Below are 17,842 nucleotides of genomic sequence, written 5' to 3' on the forward strand. Positions count from 1 at the left end.
TTTCATCAGATGTGCTTATCTACCCCAAATGTCAGTCACTCATTTTATCCGGGCATGCCTTTCAATAAACCAGATTCTCCTAATGGCCAGACTATGTTGTGACATTTTGTGCCTCATGTCAAGGGCATTCTCGCTATCAACCGCCAAAACTGAGGAACAATCTTTACCCCTTTTCTTATCTCTTGGACAGTTATACCTATAGGGTCTCCCTAACTAGAATATCACCACAGTTTAGGGCAGATTTTAAACGCCCGGACTTTCACTTTTAGGAATCTTTGTATCAGTCATTGCAATGGCTAGTATTCAACTCTACACTCAAGCGCTAACCACTGCAATTTTCATTGTTACGGGGCTGGGGGTGAAGGAGCGCAACATCATCCATTCTGGAGAAGCAACTGATGAAGTAAGACCCTGCCAACATATTGATGACATACTTGCCCTGGCTTGTGGCCTTGTTGTCTGTCACGGAATCAAGAAACACATAATGAGTGCTTTCTGTATTCAGGGACACTCAACTTCCAGCGACTCTGGTTCTTCAGTGTCATTCCTACTTGCTGCAGCTGCTTTCTGTTTTTCTGAACGATATATTCCCTGGCTTTTGTTTATCCAGCTGCTGGGCTAGCTTCTTGTGCCGTTGCTGGCCTCCTGCCTGCCCTGACATCAAATGGACACGGCCACGTCCTAGATAGGCCTTCCTAACAGAACCAGACTCTTGAACCCTATATCTGCCCCATTTTTGAAACTCTGCCTGTATCTGTGATGCATTGTATTGCCTGGCCCTGACTTGTAGAATCTCCTGGAAATTCAGATCCTGTGATAGGTCTGACTTGCCATATTCTGGTTCTTGTTCCCTGGCCCTTGAAGTCCAGACTCTCATCTTACTGTTGATTCTCAAATGTTTCACCATCTGGCACTTACTTTCATCAAACAAAAAACAGATTTCTTCCTTCTTGGCTAGCTCTCAAGTAATGTGATACTGAAAAGACAGTGGAAGCTACCCACAATGATTAGAGAAGAGCCATTTAACAGGTTGAAAAGGGCTATGTGCATGTTGCCCAGGCAGCCCCGAAGGAGGCCCCCTGACAATTAGGCCACTGCAGAGCACAACCTTCATCAAAATGAACTAACACTCATTGTGCAGCCTACTGAATGTGCAATTGTCAATGGATTTGGAATCTTCTAGACCTTAATCCAGTGATAACTGTAATAGTAATATGTCTTCATTCATTTATTCAACGAATATTATTGAGTGCCTATTACGTGCCAGGTACATAGTAGCTGTATGTCTGTCTCTTTCCTCATAGAGCTTACATTCTAGTGGGGATGAACAGAAAATCAACATTTAAACAAAAATTTACTAAATAATATAATTTTAGAGTTTTAAGTGCTACCAAAAAACTGAAACAAGACAACAGGATAGAGAATAACCAGTGAAGCCACTTTAGATAGAGTGACCCTGGGGACCCTGTCTGAGGGAGTGACATTTGAACTGAGACCTTAATGATGCTAAGGAGACAGCCATGCAGAGATCAGGGGTAAGACCACTCCCAGACAGAGGAAATCTTTAAAACACTGTCCATACATAGCCCCGAAATGAACCCAAGAACCAATCCCTCAGCCTCTCAAAATATATTGGGCTATAAAAACAACACATTTTGAGCAATTGAAAAGTTACATCTATTCTTTTTTTTTTTTGCGGTAGGCGGGCCTCTCACTGTTGTGGCCTCTCCCATTGCGGAGCACAGGCTCCGGACGCGCAGGCTCAGCGGCCATGGCTCACGGGCCCAGCCGCTCTGCGGCATGCGGGATCCTCCCGGACCGGGGCACGAACCCGTGTCCCCTGCATCGGCAGGCGGACTCTCAACCACTGCGCCACCAGGGCAGCCCCCTACATCTCTTCTTAAAGTAGCATTTCTTAACTTCTATGCCTCTTCCGTGTGCTTGGGAAAAGGTTGGTTTGTGCCACCCAGGAGCTGGCTGCACTGTATTGCTGTATGCACAGATTTCTGAATATGATGCAAAAGAAACCCTGGACCCCCAAAACATATCGTTGCAAAAGTTACATATTTGGATGTGGAGACTCTGAGAGGAAACCATAATTTGTGAAGCCACCTAATGTAGAATAATGCAGTGGTTTGGGGAGGTCAGAAGAACCTGGATTTGAATTCTGGCTCAGCACATATAAATCATATAAATGGGTGACCTTGGGCAAGTTATTCAATCTCTGAACCTCTGTTTCCACAGCAGTAACAATAAAGTTTTTACAAGGATCATAATGTTAATGTATGTAAAGTGCCTAGTATGCTTATATAGTAAGTCCTCAATAATTGTTAGTTAATATATCATTAAAAATAATTCATATAAATGTTCATTCAAGAATCCTTAAGCTCCTCCACTGAGCTTAGCTCCATTCTGGGCCCTGTGGGAACCACAAAAGAAGTATCAGAAATGGTTTAAGTTGCTCATGTTCACTCAGCTGGCAAGTGTCAGAGCTGAGTTTTTAACCCAGGGCAATCTAATCCAAGCCCCATATTCTTAGCCACTGCACTTGCTGACTCTATGTAATTAGAAAGGTGGTAAAACACACGGTCTGAAGATGAAGGAGAAAGTTTGGCGTAGGAAGTAGCCCTTGAAATAAATCTTGGAAAATTATAGGCTCTGCATAGATTGAGAAGAGGAAGATGGTATTCCAGGTGGAAAGGCAAAGCATAAGACATAGAAGTGGGAACAAACAAACTGACCTGGCTGGTTCGTGTTGGGGAAGAGACCAAAATACGCGAGATCATGAGTCTACCTGTTGGGATGCAAATCAGGCAGGCTCCTTATTAATTAAGCAAATCACCTCATGTTTTTGCTCTTTTCTTGCTCCTCCTAGAGAATTAACTAACCTATTCCTTGATCTCTTTTAGGCTCTTTGAAACCCTTCAGTCACTCTTCTGGTCTGTATTCGGCCTTTTGAATCTCTATGTTACCAATGTAAAAGCCAGACACGAGTTCACAGAGTTTGTGGGAGCGACCATGTTTGGGACGTACAATGTCATCTCCCTGGTAGTGCTGCTGAACATGCTGATCGCCATGATGAACAACTCCTACCAGCTTATTGCCGTGAGTAGCTTTGCTCTATAAGGGCGGTTACCTTGGTTTCAGGAGTGGTCACAGTGGCCTGGAGCCCATTGGAAACTCAATGATATAGTCTGTCTGCCTTAGTTATTTTACATTAGCTTTTCCAGCTATTAGATTGAATTCTTTCTTTCCAAGGTAACTCAGTTTGGACTCAGTCCATTGGATCGCAGTAGTCTAGAAGATGTTCTAGCTAATAAGACTTTTTGGTTACCTGTTAAAATTATGTTTAAATCTCTGAATCCATTTTCTTGCCTTAGTAAGAAGAGCTCAGGAGGTATGAGCAGTTTGGCTACAACATATCCCCTCACTAATCTCCAGGGTTGATTGAGCTGATCCAGTTCTCTAGGTGGGAGGGCTTTATCTCCATCTTCACTGCAGACATCTCCCTCCCAAAACTGAGCAGTCCATTGCCAAGGACAACCTTCTCAGAGAGTGGCTATTTTTTTTTATCAACAATGTATGAGTAACTGCAGTCCACTGTGGCATGCTCTTAAGTAGAGTCTATCGCTGAATCTTTGACCATCATGTTATCGTTTAGATCAGTAGCGTTTATTACTCTAAACTAGAAATGGCGAAGGTATAGGATATGGGATCAGTCCAAGCTCTGTCCTGGTTTTTGATGTCAAAATAAACATCTAAACTTAGCTTATTTTCTTACGATCTAACTATCATTTCTAGAAATGGAGTATTAGCAAAGAAGTTCTGGCTATCTGAGGTCCTGCTTACTTGAGTATCAGTGAATTTGTACCTTTAGTTGTGTATGTGTACATATATACCATATTTTCTTTACCCATACTTTCTTTATCCATCCATCAATGGATACTTAGGTTGTTTGCATGTCTTGTCTATTGTGAATAATACTGCACTGAATATGGTGGTGCAGATATCTGTTCAAGACAGTGATTTCATTTCCTTCAGATAAATACCCGGAAGTGCAATTTCTGGGCCATATGGCAGCTCTACTTTTAATTTTTTAAGGAACCTCCATGCTGTTTTCCACAGTGGCTGCACCGGTTTTCATTCCCACCAACAGCGCACCAGGGTTCCCTTTTCTCCATACCCTCACCACAACTTATCTTTTATCGTTTTTATAATAGGCATTCTAACAGGTATGAGGTGATATCTCATTGTAATTTCGATTTACATGTACCTGTTGGTCATTTGTGTGTCTGACTCGATGGTCTTTAATATCCTTGCCAGCTCTGACATCCTATGAGTCTGAGTGTCTACAGATGAATAGGATAGGCTCTCAAGGTCCCTTCTAGGTTGAAATTCTATCTATCTGTTGCTTTTGAAATGGAATATAGTTCAATTTCTTCCTCTCTCTCTCTCTCCTTCAAACCCAACTAGGCCAACAACTCTGAAACACTCCGTGCCCACTCCTAGCCTGTCTTTATAAGGGGGAAAGGCATAGAATTTCAGGGGCTTATATTTCCACCACTATGCCTATCAGCCAAACGCCCTACTCCTACCGAAGATGGCAATATTCATGCTGAGGCATTTGTCATTTTCTCCCTGGTTGTCTTGTAACTGATTGTTCCTAATGGCAGAGGAAAAGGGAGATAGGGCTGTAGCGTCTCCTACTGAGCTCAGTGACATTTTGCTAGGAAGGGTAGAAATCTTCAACTCCAGCTCTCTCACTTGCTGGTAGTAAGTTGTGTTTGCATGCTACCTAGTGTTGCACCTGAAGAAAACACCTCAGCTTGAGAGAGAGCTAGGGGGTGGGGTTTGCAGAGAGATGGCCTTAATAGGGTCTATATCATATCACACATCTAGAGTCATGGCCAACCATCCTGAATACTACCCGCTGCTTTGGGATCCTCTGTTAATGTGTCTTTACCATTTGGAATCGGATCCAGTGGGATCCTGATATTGGGCAACCTGATTCCAAAAATATCTGGTTCTGCTTACATGGCAAAGACCAGCAAGTAGATTTGATTCCACTTGCAACACCTCCACTTCAGTATTAATGCAGTTTTTAGAAAGGCCCAGATATGAGGGAAAGGTTACAGGAAGGGAAGCCACTGAAGACAAAAATCTCTCCTACTTCAAAAGGTACCACAGGCTGACTCAGTCTAAGTGGAGACTCAGTTACTGACAGGCTTCACTGTGAATCTGTTCACCTGTGCTCTGTGGTCCCCGCCAACATCAGCAGGTGAAGCTGGCCATATTGTATATTATTATTAGTGTTGTTTGCAATTAGCAGTGATTTACTCTCCTCCCTTTATCCTTTACATCTCCCTCAAGCTGCTTATTTCCCTCTGTGACACTTCTTTCAACACATCCACCTTGTCTCTGTCGTTCCTGATGTGTATGCTCCCAGTTCCATCATGTGAAGCTGCCCTTGATACCATTTTAATCAAATTCACCCATATATAAATATTAGGTGGGAGAAACAGACCAGTCCCAGAAAAGTCATTTAACTCAGGCCCTCTTCCTACCCCAACTCACCCACGAAGGGCATCTCTGTTGCCTGAGATCGGTCCTCAGAAAACATGAGGATCATGATGATCTGTGGTCAAGCTTCACGAAGCAAGTTAATAAGAACCCTCGGTTTCTTTGGCTGCTGTGAAGTGTTCACGCTAATGCTGAGAGCAAGTAAACAGCGCTTGCCTCACTAAGCCACATCTGCTGGATGGCTTGGGGAGAGGCCATATATGTAGGACTGGTTGTCTCCCTTGAGGTGGCGGCATTTGGAGGCTCAGATGATGGATGGACTCTCCCACTGCGTAAGACAACCATGCAAATGAAGACATTCTTCAGAAAAATACCTGGCGCCGCAAAAACAGCAGGCAAGGCTGGAAGGGGCCACTGCACACCATGGAAGTGCCAAGGAGGGCAGGTGGTCTCCCTGCCTTCCCCTAGTCATCCAGGACCGACCTCAGACTCTCAAAGCTCAGAGAAGAAGGCAGCACTTCACACGCTACACCATGATTTGTAACTAGATAAACAACTGCTATGCACTATTACAGTCCCTGGTTGTTAAAATATTTTCATACTTGGGGCTTCCCTGGTGGCGCAGTGGTTGAGAGTCCACCTGCCGATACAGGGTACACGGGTTCGTGCCCTGGTCCGGGAAGATCCCACGTGCCGCGGAGCGGCTGGGCCCGTGAGCCATGGCCGCTGAGCCTGCGCGTCTGGAGCCTGTGCTCCGCAACGGGAGAGGCCACGACAGTGAGAGGCCCGCGTACCGCAAAAAAATAAAAAAAATAAAAAATATATTCATACCAGTTGGTAAATAGCTGCCACTCCGGCTGTTGCCTCTGGGACACCTCCAGGTCACCTCACAATCCAGCAAGTAAAGTGTAACTCCTGGAGCAGCAGGTATTAGCCACGCCCCTGCTCCAGTGCTATTGTTGGCGTACATTCTGATTGGTCAGTTTCTCAGTCTGACTATTATTGTGGCGGGTACAGTGCTAAAATGCTCCCCCAAGATTTCCCGCCCTAATCATTAGGACTGTGAATATGATAAGATAGCACACTTGTGATTACGTTGCATTACATGGCAAAAGGGGTTTTGCAGATATAATTAAGGTTACTACTCAGGGAAATTATCCAGGTGGGCCTAATCTAATCACACGAGTCTTTTAAAAGCGGAGTTTTCTCCAGCTGGTAGCAGAAGAGAATGTCAGAGATTTGAAGCACATGGAGGATTTGATGTGTCATTGCTGGCTTGAAGATGGAGTCATGTGGTAAAAAAAATATGGGCAGCCTCTAGGAGTTGAGAATGGCCCCCAGCTGACAGCCTGCATGGAAGTGGGGACCTCAGTCCTACTACCACAAGGAGATGAATTCTGCCAACAACATAAATGAACTTGAAACAGATTCTTCTCCGGAGTCTCTAGATAACAGCTGAGTTATGCTGACACCTTGATTTCAGTCTTGGGAAGGCCAGTGTGACTGAAGTGGAGTACACAAAGGGGAGAGAAGTAAGAGATGAGGTCAGAGAGGTAATGGGGGTGAGGGACAGATCATGTAGGGCCGGATAGACCTTTGTGAAGACTTTGGCTTCTTCTCTGAGTGAAATGGGGAGCTGTGGGTTTTAAACAGAGGAGGTACATGATCTAACTGGCATTTTAATAAGATTGCTGTGGCTGATTGAAAAAAGATGGAATGGTACTGGGACAGAGACAAATTATGAGACCATTACATTGACCCAGACAAGAGCTGTTGGTGGCTTAGACAAGGGTGGTCATGAAGGACACAATGAGAAATGGTCAGGTTCTAGATATATTTCAAAAATAGATCCAGTTTGCTGATGGAGATGTGGGGTGTGAACAAAAGAGAGGAGTCAAGGATGGCACCATGATTTGGGGCCTTGAGTAACTGCAAGGGTGGATTCATCCCTTACTGAGTTGGGGAAGAGTGGGAAAGGAACAGGCTTGGGAGGGGGCAGAGATCCAGAGTTGGGTTTTAGACATGTAGAGTGAGAAATGCCTATTAGACATCTGAGTGGAGATGTTGGGTAGGCAGTGGTTTACAGGTCCAGCAGAGAGGCTGGAGACAGAGATTTGGGAGTCGCAGTATGTCCACAGTATTTAAAACCATGGGACTTGGAGAGATCACAACAGGAGTGACTGTGCATAGAAAAGAGATCCAAAAATGAGGCCCAGGGTACTCCAATGTTTAGAGGTTGGAAAGACAGAATTGATCATGCAAAGAAACTGAGAAAGAACAACCAGAGAGGTAGGAGAAAAACCAGAGTAGTGGACTGTATTACAATATGTATGGTTCCCCAGTATACTGGTAAAGCCATATGCTGGAGAGTGGTAGAGCCTAGATTTGAACTGAGGTAGTCTAACACCAAGGCCCATGCACAGAACCACTATCCTATCACATTGACACTTACCTTGAGGCCAAGAAGCACTGGAAATGCACTTTCACTACAAGGTCTCTAACACATCTTCTTTCCTGCCCCAGTTATACCACCATTCTGAACTGTCCGGTCACCTTGTCCTACCAGTTCCTGTGCCTGTAGATTTCATTTAGATAGGAATCACCGACACTTCTTCCAACATAACTGAGTACTCTTAGTACCCAAGACCTGTTGCTTAATAAAACAGAATAAAACATAAACCCTGCCAGCTAAGTCATCTAAGGGATAGTATATCCTCTTCCCAAGTGAAGGAGCTGCTCAGTTCAAGTTGTAGAAATTTTATGACATTGGAGCCAAGCCATTTCAAATTTTAATAACTGTCTCTTCCCTTTGGGATGCCCTCAAGCGATCTAGATACCGATTTTTCTCATTGCCGCTTAGACCTTTCCCTGTTGCCAAACCATTGTCTGGAATCTGATCAGAAATTGCTACATTTCACTAACAAGAAAACAAACATTCAGAATGGCAGAGGACATTTTCATAGTCCCCTCCACTCACCCCAGGTTATGGGGAACCTATGAAAACCTGCTGATAATCCCATTTCAGTCAAAAATCTACATTTTCTGGTAGGTTCGGAAAAATCCACAAAACCTAGGTGCTATGAATGATATAAAGGTAAAGACACAGTAGATGCCTTCAGGGAGCTTTAAATCGAGAGGGGAAAGTCTGCCTTGAGTAAAATAACGATAGTGCTATTACCGTGTGTATATAATAGTAGTGATTACAGACAGCACGGGCTCAGGAGTAGTCAGACTGCCTGGATTTGAAACCTGGACTGTCACCTAGTGTAGTTTGGGGCAACGTAACCTCTTTCTGCCTCCTTTGACTCCTCTGTAAAATGGGGATGGATAATTAGGCTTTTCACCTGCTGCTTACTCTCAGATCCATTCCCTGTTCATTTCCTGCTCTGTTCTGTATCAGGGAACTACATTCCCCGCAGTCCCTTGCCATTTGTTTCTGTGTGGGTTTGACCAACCAGAAGGTAGGAAGAAGAGAGAAGCTAGGATATTTCTTCCCCATCGCCAACCTCACTTTTTGTGGCAACTCCAGCAGCAGCTGTGTTTCCTACGTGGCTCACCTCCAGCTACCACCAGGCATCCCACCCCTCCTTGGCCCCAGCTTCTGCACGGCAGCCCCATCTTGGCTCGAGCTCCCACCAGATAGCCCCAGTCTACAAGCTCTGGAAACACCACTCACCACGTCTTCCAGTCGTCCCTCCAACTCCAGGGATAAGAGGGGCTTCCTGTTGCTGCTAATCTCTGAGTTGCCTCACTGCCCTCTTCTTGGTTTCTCAGCTCTTCCATCACCTGTGACTACCCTCTGTATTAAATCTCCATGTTTGAAAGGCTTAAAGTGATTTCTGTTTTTCTGGCTACCCCCCAAGCAGTACCTATCTGATTGCGTTGTTGTGAGGTTGATTTAGAAATTACACATTGAGCTGAGCCTTGAGGTCAAATCTGGAAAGACAGAAAAGTGAGGCTGGCTTTCAGATCTCATTTCTGGCAGGGAAATTACACATTGAGCTGAGCCTTGAGGTCAAATCTGGAAAGACAGAAAAGTGAGGCTGGCTTTCAGATCTCATTTCTGGCAGGGAAATAGCTTGCACACCAGCAAGGATTGGCCTGGTGTTTATGGGGGGGGGCAGTAAGAGTGTAGGAGCTGGCCTCACTCCTTTCTACCTCCCATTCTTTGATTCCGCATGAAAATATCTTCAGATGGGAAGGAAGTCTTTCCTGTGCCAACAGGAAACATGTCCCAGCAAGGAGAAGAAGCATGAAGCAGAGTCACATCTCTAGGAGCTGGATGATGAAGTTTAGAGCCTGCCTTTAGAAAAATAATTTTTAAAGATGGGATCTGCTTTTGTGGCTTCCCACATCCCCATGCTGAGCCCTCATGCTGCTGTCTACCTGGCTTAGCACAGCACCCCGGGTTGACTGCCTTACCTTACCCAGACCTTACCTGGACAAGCCCCTTGCCTCCACCTCTAGTCCCAAGCTGAGGTCTTTCTCAGTTTCCTAAGGCTTAGAAAAATCAGTAATAAGAATACAGTGAATATCTGGCATAGATACAAGCCTTTATTAAATCCCAGGCACTTTCTATCTCATATCATTATAACTACTATAAAAAAATGGTTCTGAAGAACCTAGAAGCAGGACAGGAATAAAGATGCAGACATAGAGAATGGACACGAGGGCATGGGGAAGGGGAAGGGGAAGCTGGGCTGAAGTGAGAGAGTGGCATGGACATATATACACTACCAAATGTAAAATCGATAGCTAGTGGGAAACAGCCGCATAGCACAGGGAGATCAGCTCGGTGCTTTGTGACCACCTAGAGTGGGGGGATAGGGAGGGTGGGAGGGAGGGAGACGCAAGAGGGAAGGGATATGGGGATATATGTATACGTATAGCTGATTCACTTTGTTATACAGCAGAAACTAACACACCATTGTAAAGCAATTATACTCCAATAAAGATGTTAAAAAAATAATAATAACTACCATTTATTGAGCACTTATAATGTGCCAGACACTATACAAAGCACTTTTCATGAATATTTTCTCATTAAATCCTTACAACTACCTGAGGTAGGTACTATTAACAATTCAATTTTATAGGTGAGGAAACCGAGGCACAGAGGCCAAAGTGACTGGCCCAAGGGCACACTCTTCATAAGGGCCCCAGCAGGTCTGTCTGATCCAAAGTAATAATGAAACCATACCTCCTCCTTTCCTGCCTGCATCCCAACCCCTCAGGCCCTGGTGCAAGCCTTCCACACAACCTCAGACTCCCCCCAGCTTCACCCTTCTACTTGGTTCACTGACTCACGGACTCTCCCCTGTCTTCTAACCAGAGGGATCCTCTAAGGAGCCTTCTCCTTGTTTCTGGAGACTAAGTGACTCATTCTGTTTTCCTCAGCTGAGATTTCCTGCCCCCCAGCCCCCAACACAGACACAGACACACAGACACACAGACACACACACACACACACACACACTAGGTCTCCTTTTCTTTCCTTTTTTTTGTTTTTTTTGCCCACCAGACTTCAAACTTCTGGTTTCTTCTTAGTTCTGTCCCTAATACCCCCAGCCTCCCCAAATGAACAATCAGACAACCCACCTGAAATCATCACACCCACAGAGGGTAAAAAGTTCAGAGCTACGAAGCTTATTGGCATGACAAGAACTCCTCGTTCAACTTACACATCCTGCCTTGGGCCCTCTCAGCCCTGTTCCTTCCCAGACAGCTCTTGGACGCTTGAAAGCCTCACTTGAAATTATATCCACACCAGCAAATGGACTGACGATCCACCCTCCAGCTTCAGGGGAGGAGAGAGGAGCATTCTCTCCGCAAACGCTGCAGGGGGCGCCAAAGGCTGGCTTGTCAGACTTCCAGCCCTGCCTGGGCCTGGCCCTCCCCCTGGTGGTCTAACACAGAAATGGATCCCAGTTGATTCTCATCAACACCCACTCGTGGCTTTGTCAGCAAGCTGTCTGAGAGCCCGCATCTGCTGGGGATGAGAGCACTCTGCCTCAGAATAGTGAGGGTTATACTTTGGCAGGTCTCTGCTGAGCCCTTGATGCCTGCTGCTGCCTGGTAATGATTTTGGTGACCGACAAAGATGCAAGTGGAAACGGGAAGAGGACAAGTGAAGGGAAGTGGGTTTTCTTTCCCTGTGCTAAAGGACAACCAAACAGGGCAGATGCCTGGGCTGCTTCTCTGCATCCCAGACTCACCTGTCCTGGATCTTCATCAGGAACATCAGTAGTTGTCATGGAGACTCTATCTTGGGTAACTCAAACAGAAACAGGACCAACTATGTAAGTGATGGGTAGGGTCTAATGTCCAAAGAATACCTCTGCTCTTCTGCCAGCTGATTCCTTTACTCCTTCATCCATTCACTTAACAGTAACTATCTCTTGGCTGGATAAATGAATGAATTTAACAAATGATTATTGAGAGACTACCATGTACTGACTCTACTACGTTCTTGGCACTGGGGATACAGTGGGTAACAGGGGAGCAAGAAAGATGCGGTCCCTGTTCTCATGGGGTTGACAGTCATGGAACTGCAGATTCAAGTTTCACTATTTGCATTTCAATTCTTTACTTTAAGACTGCACTTTACCTTTTTCAGGTCATGGATTGCTTTGATAATCTGATGAAGCAAAACATGCATACAATTTAGCATAAATCTCAGAGGACTCATAGACATCCTCCCACTGTCCTGCTGAAATCCCTCACCTTAGGACCTTGTCCCCAGTTATAATGCAAATATGTTTTAAGTTGTTAGTAGGTGACTTATGACTCAGTGTGAGTTCAATCCCTTACTGAGATCAGGTTTTCATGGGGAGCCAAGCAAGTGAGGAAAATGTACCTGAAGAAGACTGGAGATAGGACACCAATAAGAGAAAGAGATTGGAGGCACTGGAGGAAAATGTCACCATCATCACAATTTTGCAAAGGATCAGGTCTGTGCAACAGTCCCCAAGCCAAAGGTGCCTTCAACCACTACATAAAATAACAACTATGGATGGACAACATGGAAACAAGCTGAGAAGACCTGGCCTTCCTATGGATTGGCCTCTGAATGTTCTCTTCATAGGCTACAAATAATATTGGTGGAAAAGTCAAATGTCCGTGGCCCAAAGGCCATGGTTGAGGAATGTGTTCTTCTTGGCTTCTGCCTTGATTCTTGTTCTGGGCACCAAGAATCAATTGACTGGAAAGCTATCTGATACAAATGTTCTTTAATTTCTGAGCAGCTTGAGGTTTAGAAACTAAACATGAGATCTGAGTGATTAATATTAATTAGGTCTCTCTCTTGCTGTGGTCACCAGAGCCCTGTGTTGTAGCCCGGTTCAGCGTGAGAGACAGCCTGGGCCAGGAGGTGGCCTTTAGCTACAACACAGAAGCCAAAATACCCCAGAGGAGCCTCGGAGGTTACGACCTACTGCAATACTCTGCTTTTTACTTGAGATCTGACAGCAAAATTACATTATGTCAGCTGTCAAGGTAAATCTGCCTTTGTTTAAAAGAGGAACATAGAAGCGATCTAAGAGTAGAAATGGGGTGAGGGGAGGTAATTATATTTCTCTTTCTTATTCTCCTTTCTTCCATCATAGGATTATCTTGCTTTTTCCTCTGTTCTCTTTCCCAATTTCCCCTGTTTGAACTTTTAGAAGTACCTGGGCCTATAAAACTGTGAACTAATCACAAAGTCTTGATGAGAAATGTATTTATCTCAAAGCTGCTCTTAATAAATGTGGCATATTGGGAATCACCCAGAGTGAAAGAAAAGTACGATAGGCCTTCTCATTCATTAGAAAATCAGCGCCAATTATTAAAGAAGTCTTGAATGACTGGAATTAGAATCCTCTCACTGACTCCATCAGAGTTCCCATTGGCCTAGCCCTCAAGACTTCCGGAAGCACAGAGAAGTTTCCATCACCCGATGAATCTTCTAGGAGGTTATGCCACAGTGTTTTTCTCTTGGTACTAATGCAGAGATACTTTATACTGGAGTCCCTCCAGTCTTAACCAGGATACATGGTCTGACACATAGTAGGCTCTCACTTAATATCTATTGAATAAATGAACAAAGTAATGATTTTTTTCTAATTCTTTTCTTTATTTTTGGCCACGCCACACGGCTTGTGGGATCTTAGTTCCCCGACCAGGGATCAAACCTGGGCCCCCGGCAGGGGAAGTGCAGAGTCCTAACCACTGGACCGCCAGGGAATTCCCAAAATTAATGAATCTTTAATGCATATGACTTCCCAGAACATTTTAAAGTGTGAAAACAGAGCAACTGACAAGCTGACCAAACCTAAGCTTATTGTCCTCTAGCTTAGGGGTTGGCGTTTTTTTCTCTCAAGGGCAATAGTGAATATTTTAGGCTTTGTGAACTGTAAGACCACTGTCACCACTATCCAATGCTGTTCTTAAAATGCAGAGGAAGCCATAGAAAATACATTAAAAAGTGGGCATGGCTCTGTGCCAATAAAACTTTATTTATGGGCCCTGAAATTGGAAATTCATATAATTTTTGTCTCAAAGAATTTTTTTTAAAGATTTAATTTTAGTTTTGGCTGCGTTGGGTCTTCGTTGCTGCACGTGCGGGCTTTCTCTAGTTGCGTCAAGTGGGCTCGGTAGTTGTGGCGCGGGCTCTAGAGCGCAGGCTCAGTAGTTGTGGCGCACGGGCTTCATTGCTCCACAGCATGTGGGATCTTTCTGGACCAGGGATGAAACCCATGTCCCCTGCATTGGCAGGCAGATTCTTATCCACTGCGCCACCAGGGAAGTCCCTGTCTCAAAGAATATTATTCTAACTTTTGATTTTTATTCAACCATTTAAAAATGTAACAACCATTCCTAGCACGCAGGCTATCCAAAACCAAGTGGCAGGCCGACCATGGTTTGCCAACTTCTACTCTAGTTATTTCAAAATATGTCTCTTTTCTACCTTTGTAGACCGAAGCTCTGTGAAGACAGGGGCTCTGCTTTAGGTTTTCTTTACATTCGCCTAATGCCTAGTAAAATGTGGGACACATAGTAGGTACCCAACACATACTTCTTCACTAATTGATAGGGAGAAGCTTGGGAAAAATCTCTGATCTATAGTTTGTCAACCATGTTTTAAAAAATACATAATGTGAGTTTTTATCCTTTCCAAGTGTTTAGTGTTTGGAGTTGAATAAATTGTATGGCAATGGAGAGGGGCATCATCTAACTGAAAGGAAATCTGCCTAGATGATGGATTTCATAATTATAGTTAATACCTTGCTTTATACTTTACTAAGCACACTTGCGTATAGTGTCTTGTTTGATCCTCACAAGAACTCTGTGAATGTACGCACGACATCTGCATGTTACAGGTGAGGAAACGGGTTTCCAAAGCTTGAGACTTGCCCAGGGTTCCATGGCAAGTTTGTTCATTCGTTAATTCGTTCTTTCTACAAGGACTTGAGCATCCGCTATGCCTAAGGAGTTAGGTCAGGGTGAACTCAGGCCCAGTGACTCCTCAGGAGGTGATATTTACAAGAAATCTAAAAGATAGAAGTATGGCCTGGGAGGCTAAAAGGAAGCTCCCGATCAGTGAGGCAGGAAGTTAGACGGCACATGCTATGACAATCTGAGTACGTGAGACCAGTAATAATCCCACATGGGGACAGACCTGTAGGTTTTTCCACAACCAGGTGATAAGACACACCTCTCACTTCTTCCCAGGCTCAGAAATGGAAGCCCCGATGGGCTTAGTCTCTGTTATTTCTGAAAACTGCTGGGTGAGCTTAGCAAATCCCCATGCTCACCACCATCTGACTGCCTCTGTCCTCCCAAAGGAAAAGCTTCCTCACTCCCCAAATGCAAGATGCAGGCAGGCAGAACAATCTGTGCCTGCTTGACTGAAAGGTTCTATTTACCTTTCTGGAGACGCCCAGAAAAGGTGACAAGCAGTTCAGTGGGTTTCAGGACTGCCACATCTGCTGTGAATGGCGCTACCAGAATTGTGCAGTGTCTGACCTGCAGTGCTGAAAGCAAGAACCCTGCAGATGTCACTTCTGTAGCAGAGAAACTGAAGGAAACAAGCAGGAGAGAAACCGGGGCAGACAGAGGCCCGGCCAAGTGTATATAGAGGGATCTGTTTGTCAAAATCTCGGAACCGTGGTCAGGCTCCATTTCTGTTTCTGTCATGTAGGAGAAAACATGCTGCTCGTTGTGAAATCCCACTCAGTGCACTTCCCCAAGCGACAGTGTACCTGAGCACTTAAGAGCTATGGTTCTAGAGTCAACTCAATCCAGATTTGAATTGCGGACCACCAGTTTCTAGCTGTGTGCCCTTAGACAAATGTCTTCACTCTGGTGAGCCTTATTGATCAAATGGAAATAGTAACAGAACCTACCTCAGCAGGCTGTTGTGAAGATGAAATAAGGTGATATACTTGAAAACCGATACATAATATTACTGATGCTCCCTTCACTTCATATCTGCCTTTGGCTCTCCAATTCATTCCTTCTACAAAAATCTATTGTACACCTGCTCCACGCCAGGCTTTAGGACTGCAGAACTGAAAAGGACAAAGTGCCTAATTTCAGTGGAATTTCCTTCTAGTGGGGAGCCTAAGAATAAGCAAACATAGGCGAAACAATTCAGGTGATTTGTGGCAACTGGTATGAGAGAAGAGAACAGGGCGCCGTGAGATAGAGTAACGAAGGCACCCGCTCTAAATTGGTGGCTCAGGGAAGGTCTCTTTGAGGAGATGATATTTGAGCTGAGGACTAAGAGATAAGAACAAGCCAGCGCTCTTCTCCCATCTAGGAAAAACACAGCAATTAAAATATAAAAGGGAAAAAATTTCCCCCAATCCCTCATGCCTTCCTTCACTCTAGGGAGGCTCTTGGAGGAGTAAAGCGTTGAGTTGCAATTTAATTGGGGACGTGAGAGAGGGCACAAGGAGCGTTTGTTTCGGGGTATTGGTGAGCCCAGACCAAGGCAGGAGAGTGAGGAACAGACACAGGGATTTGAATGAGGATGCGGAGGTCAGGCTCCCTAGAGCTCCTGATGGGGGAGGGGGTGTAGCAGGATGTCAAAGAGAGCTTGAGCTTTCCAGGTGTTAGCCCACCGAATCCTGTGAGGGATGCTCCTGTTTGAGCACTATACCCATAGATAGTAAGTGAACCAAGTGAGTGGCAGATTTGAGTGGAAGCTAGGGTCAGAAGACTTGGATTCTAGAGCTGCTTTACCACGAACTAGATATGTGACCCTCAAGAAGCAATTTCTCTCTCCAGACCTCAGTTGCCACATCTGCACTGGATAATCAATGTCCTGACAACTTCGCAGGTGGGTGTGAGAATCAAATGAGAGAAAGTATGTTAAAGTGCTTGGGAAAGCGTAAAGCTCTAGATAAATGTAAAGAACTAGCTGTCTGATGTCCCATTCCCAGAGGCAAGTTAAGAGGTTGAACATTTGGCATTTCATTTTCTGGTTTTGAAACTGGCCAGAAAGGCACTTATGTAGAGAAGACAGTAGCTCCAGAAAGCACTTAGAGAGTCCCCATCCCATGACGGCCAGCACCCCTGGTCAGGAGGGAGGGAGGACAATTCTTTCACCACATGAGCTCACTGTGGCCTGGGAGTCCAATTAGAGCTTATTTCCTTTGAGAACCACTGAGATATCACAGGAATATTTGTTTGCAGTGATAGGGTGGAGGCCTACAGAAAGCAACATGGTTTATTTCCAAGTCTGAACTAGGATATACTTATGTTACCCAGAAGCTTCTACAGTGCTGTTCCTTCTGACCTTGCATAGGCTACAGCATCCTGCTCCCAACTTTGCTCTTCATCCTATTCCTCAATCAAAACTTACCCATACTGTGCTCTACTGAGGCGCCACCTTCCTCATATAACAATGGAGAGTGGCGGTGTCTACTGGGAGAGAACCACATTTTAAAATTTGTATCATCCAATCTCCCTGAGGCCTTTTTTTCTTACCCCCACACTCCCAGCCCACCTTGTAGTAAGACAGGGAAGACAAGAAGAGGAGAAAAGCTGAAACTCTTCTGCATGACTACAGATAACATAGTGAAGGACTGAAGAAGCACTGTGATCCTACTGGTTGATTTCATGAGAAATTATGAATTAAAAACTGCCCAAATTTCATTCTGACTCTCAGAAAGTGGATGACTTTCTTTTTGAAGGCAACAGAGTGGGTCAGAGGTGGAGTGTGGAGGAGGGAATTCCGGGGATCCAGTGCCCTCACTGATTTGTTTCCTACTTTTCCTGCCACGTCCCTTGGAATCAGAGTGGGAAAGATAATTAAGCTCTACTGTTTATAACCTGTGTT

The 17,842-nt window shown here is 44.8% G+C and overlaps 1 protein-coding gene across 1 annotated transcript in view; it reads left to right on the forward strand.

The window, feature by feature from the left end:
- The window catches only part of TRPC5 (transient receptor potential cation channel subfamily C member 5), a 133,674-nt gene that overhangs the window by 92,426 nt on the left and 23,406 nt on the right, over positions 1-17,842 (forward strand). Inside the window, exon 6 of the mRNA XM_022556737.2 lies at positions 2,910-3,105. Coding sequence (XP_022412445.2) covers positions 2,910-3,105 — 196 coding nt within the window. The remainder of the gene's footprint in view (positions 1-2,909; positions 3,106-17,842) is intronic.

Source organism: Delphinapterus leucas, chromosome X (genome assembly GCF_059928025.1).
Source record: "Delphinapterus leucas isolate spDelLeu-1000000601 "Yukka" chromosome X, BTC_Dleu_Yukka2, whole genome shotgun sequence".
NCBI lineage: Eukaryota > Metazoa > Chordata > Mammalia > Artiodactyla > Monodontidae > Delphinapterus > Delphinapterus leucas.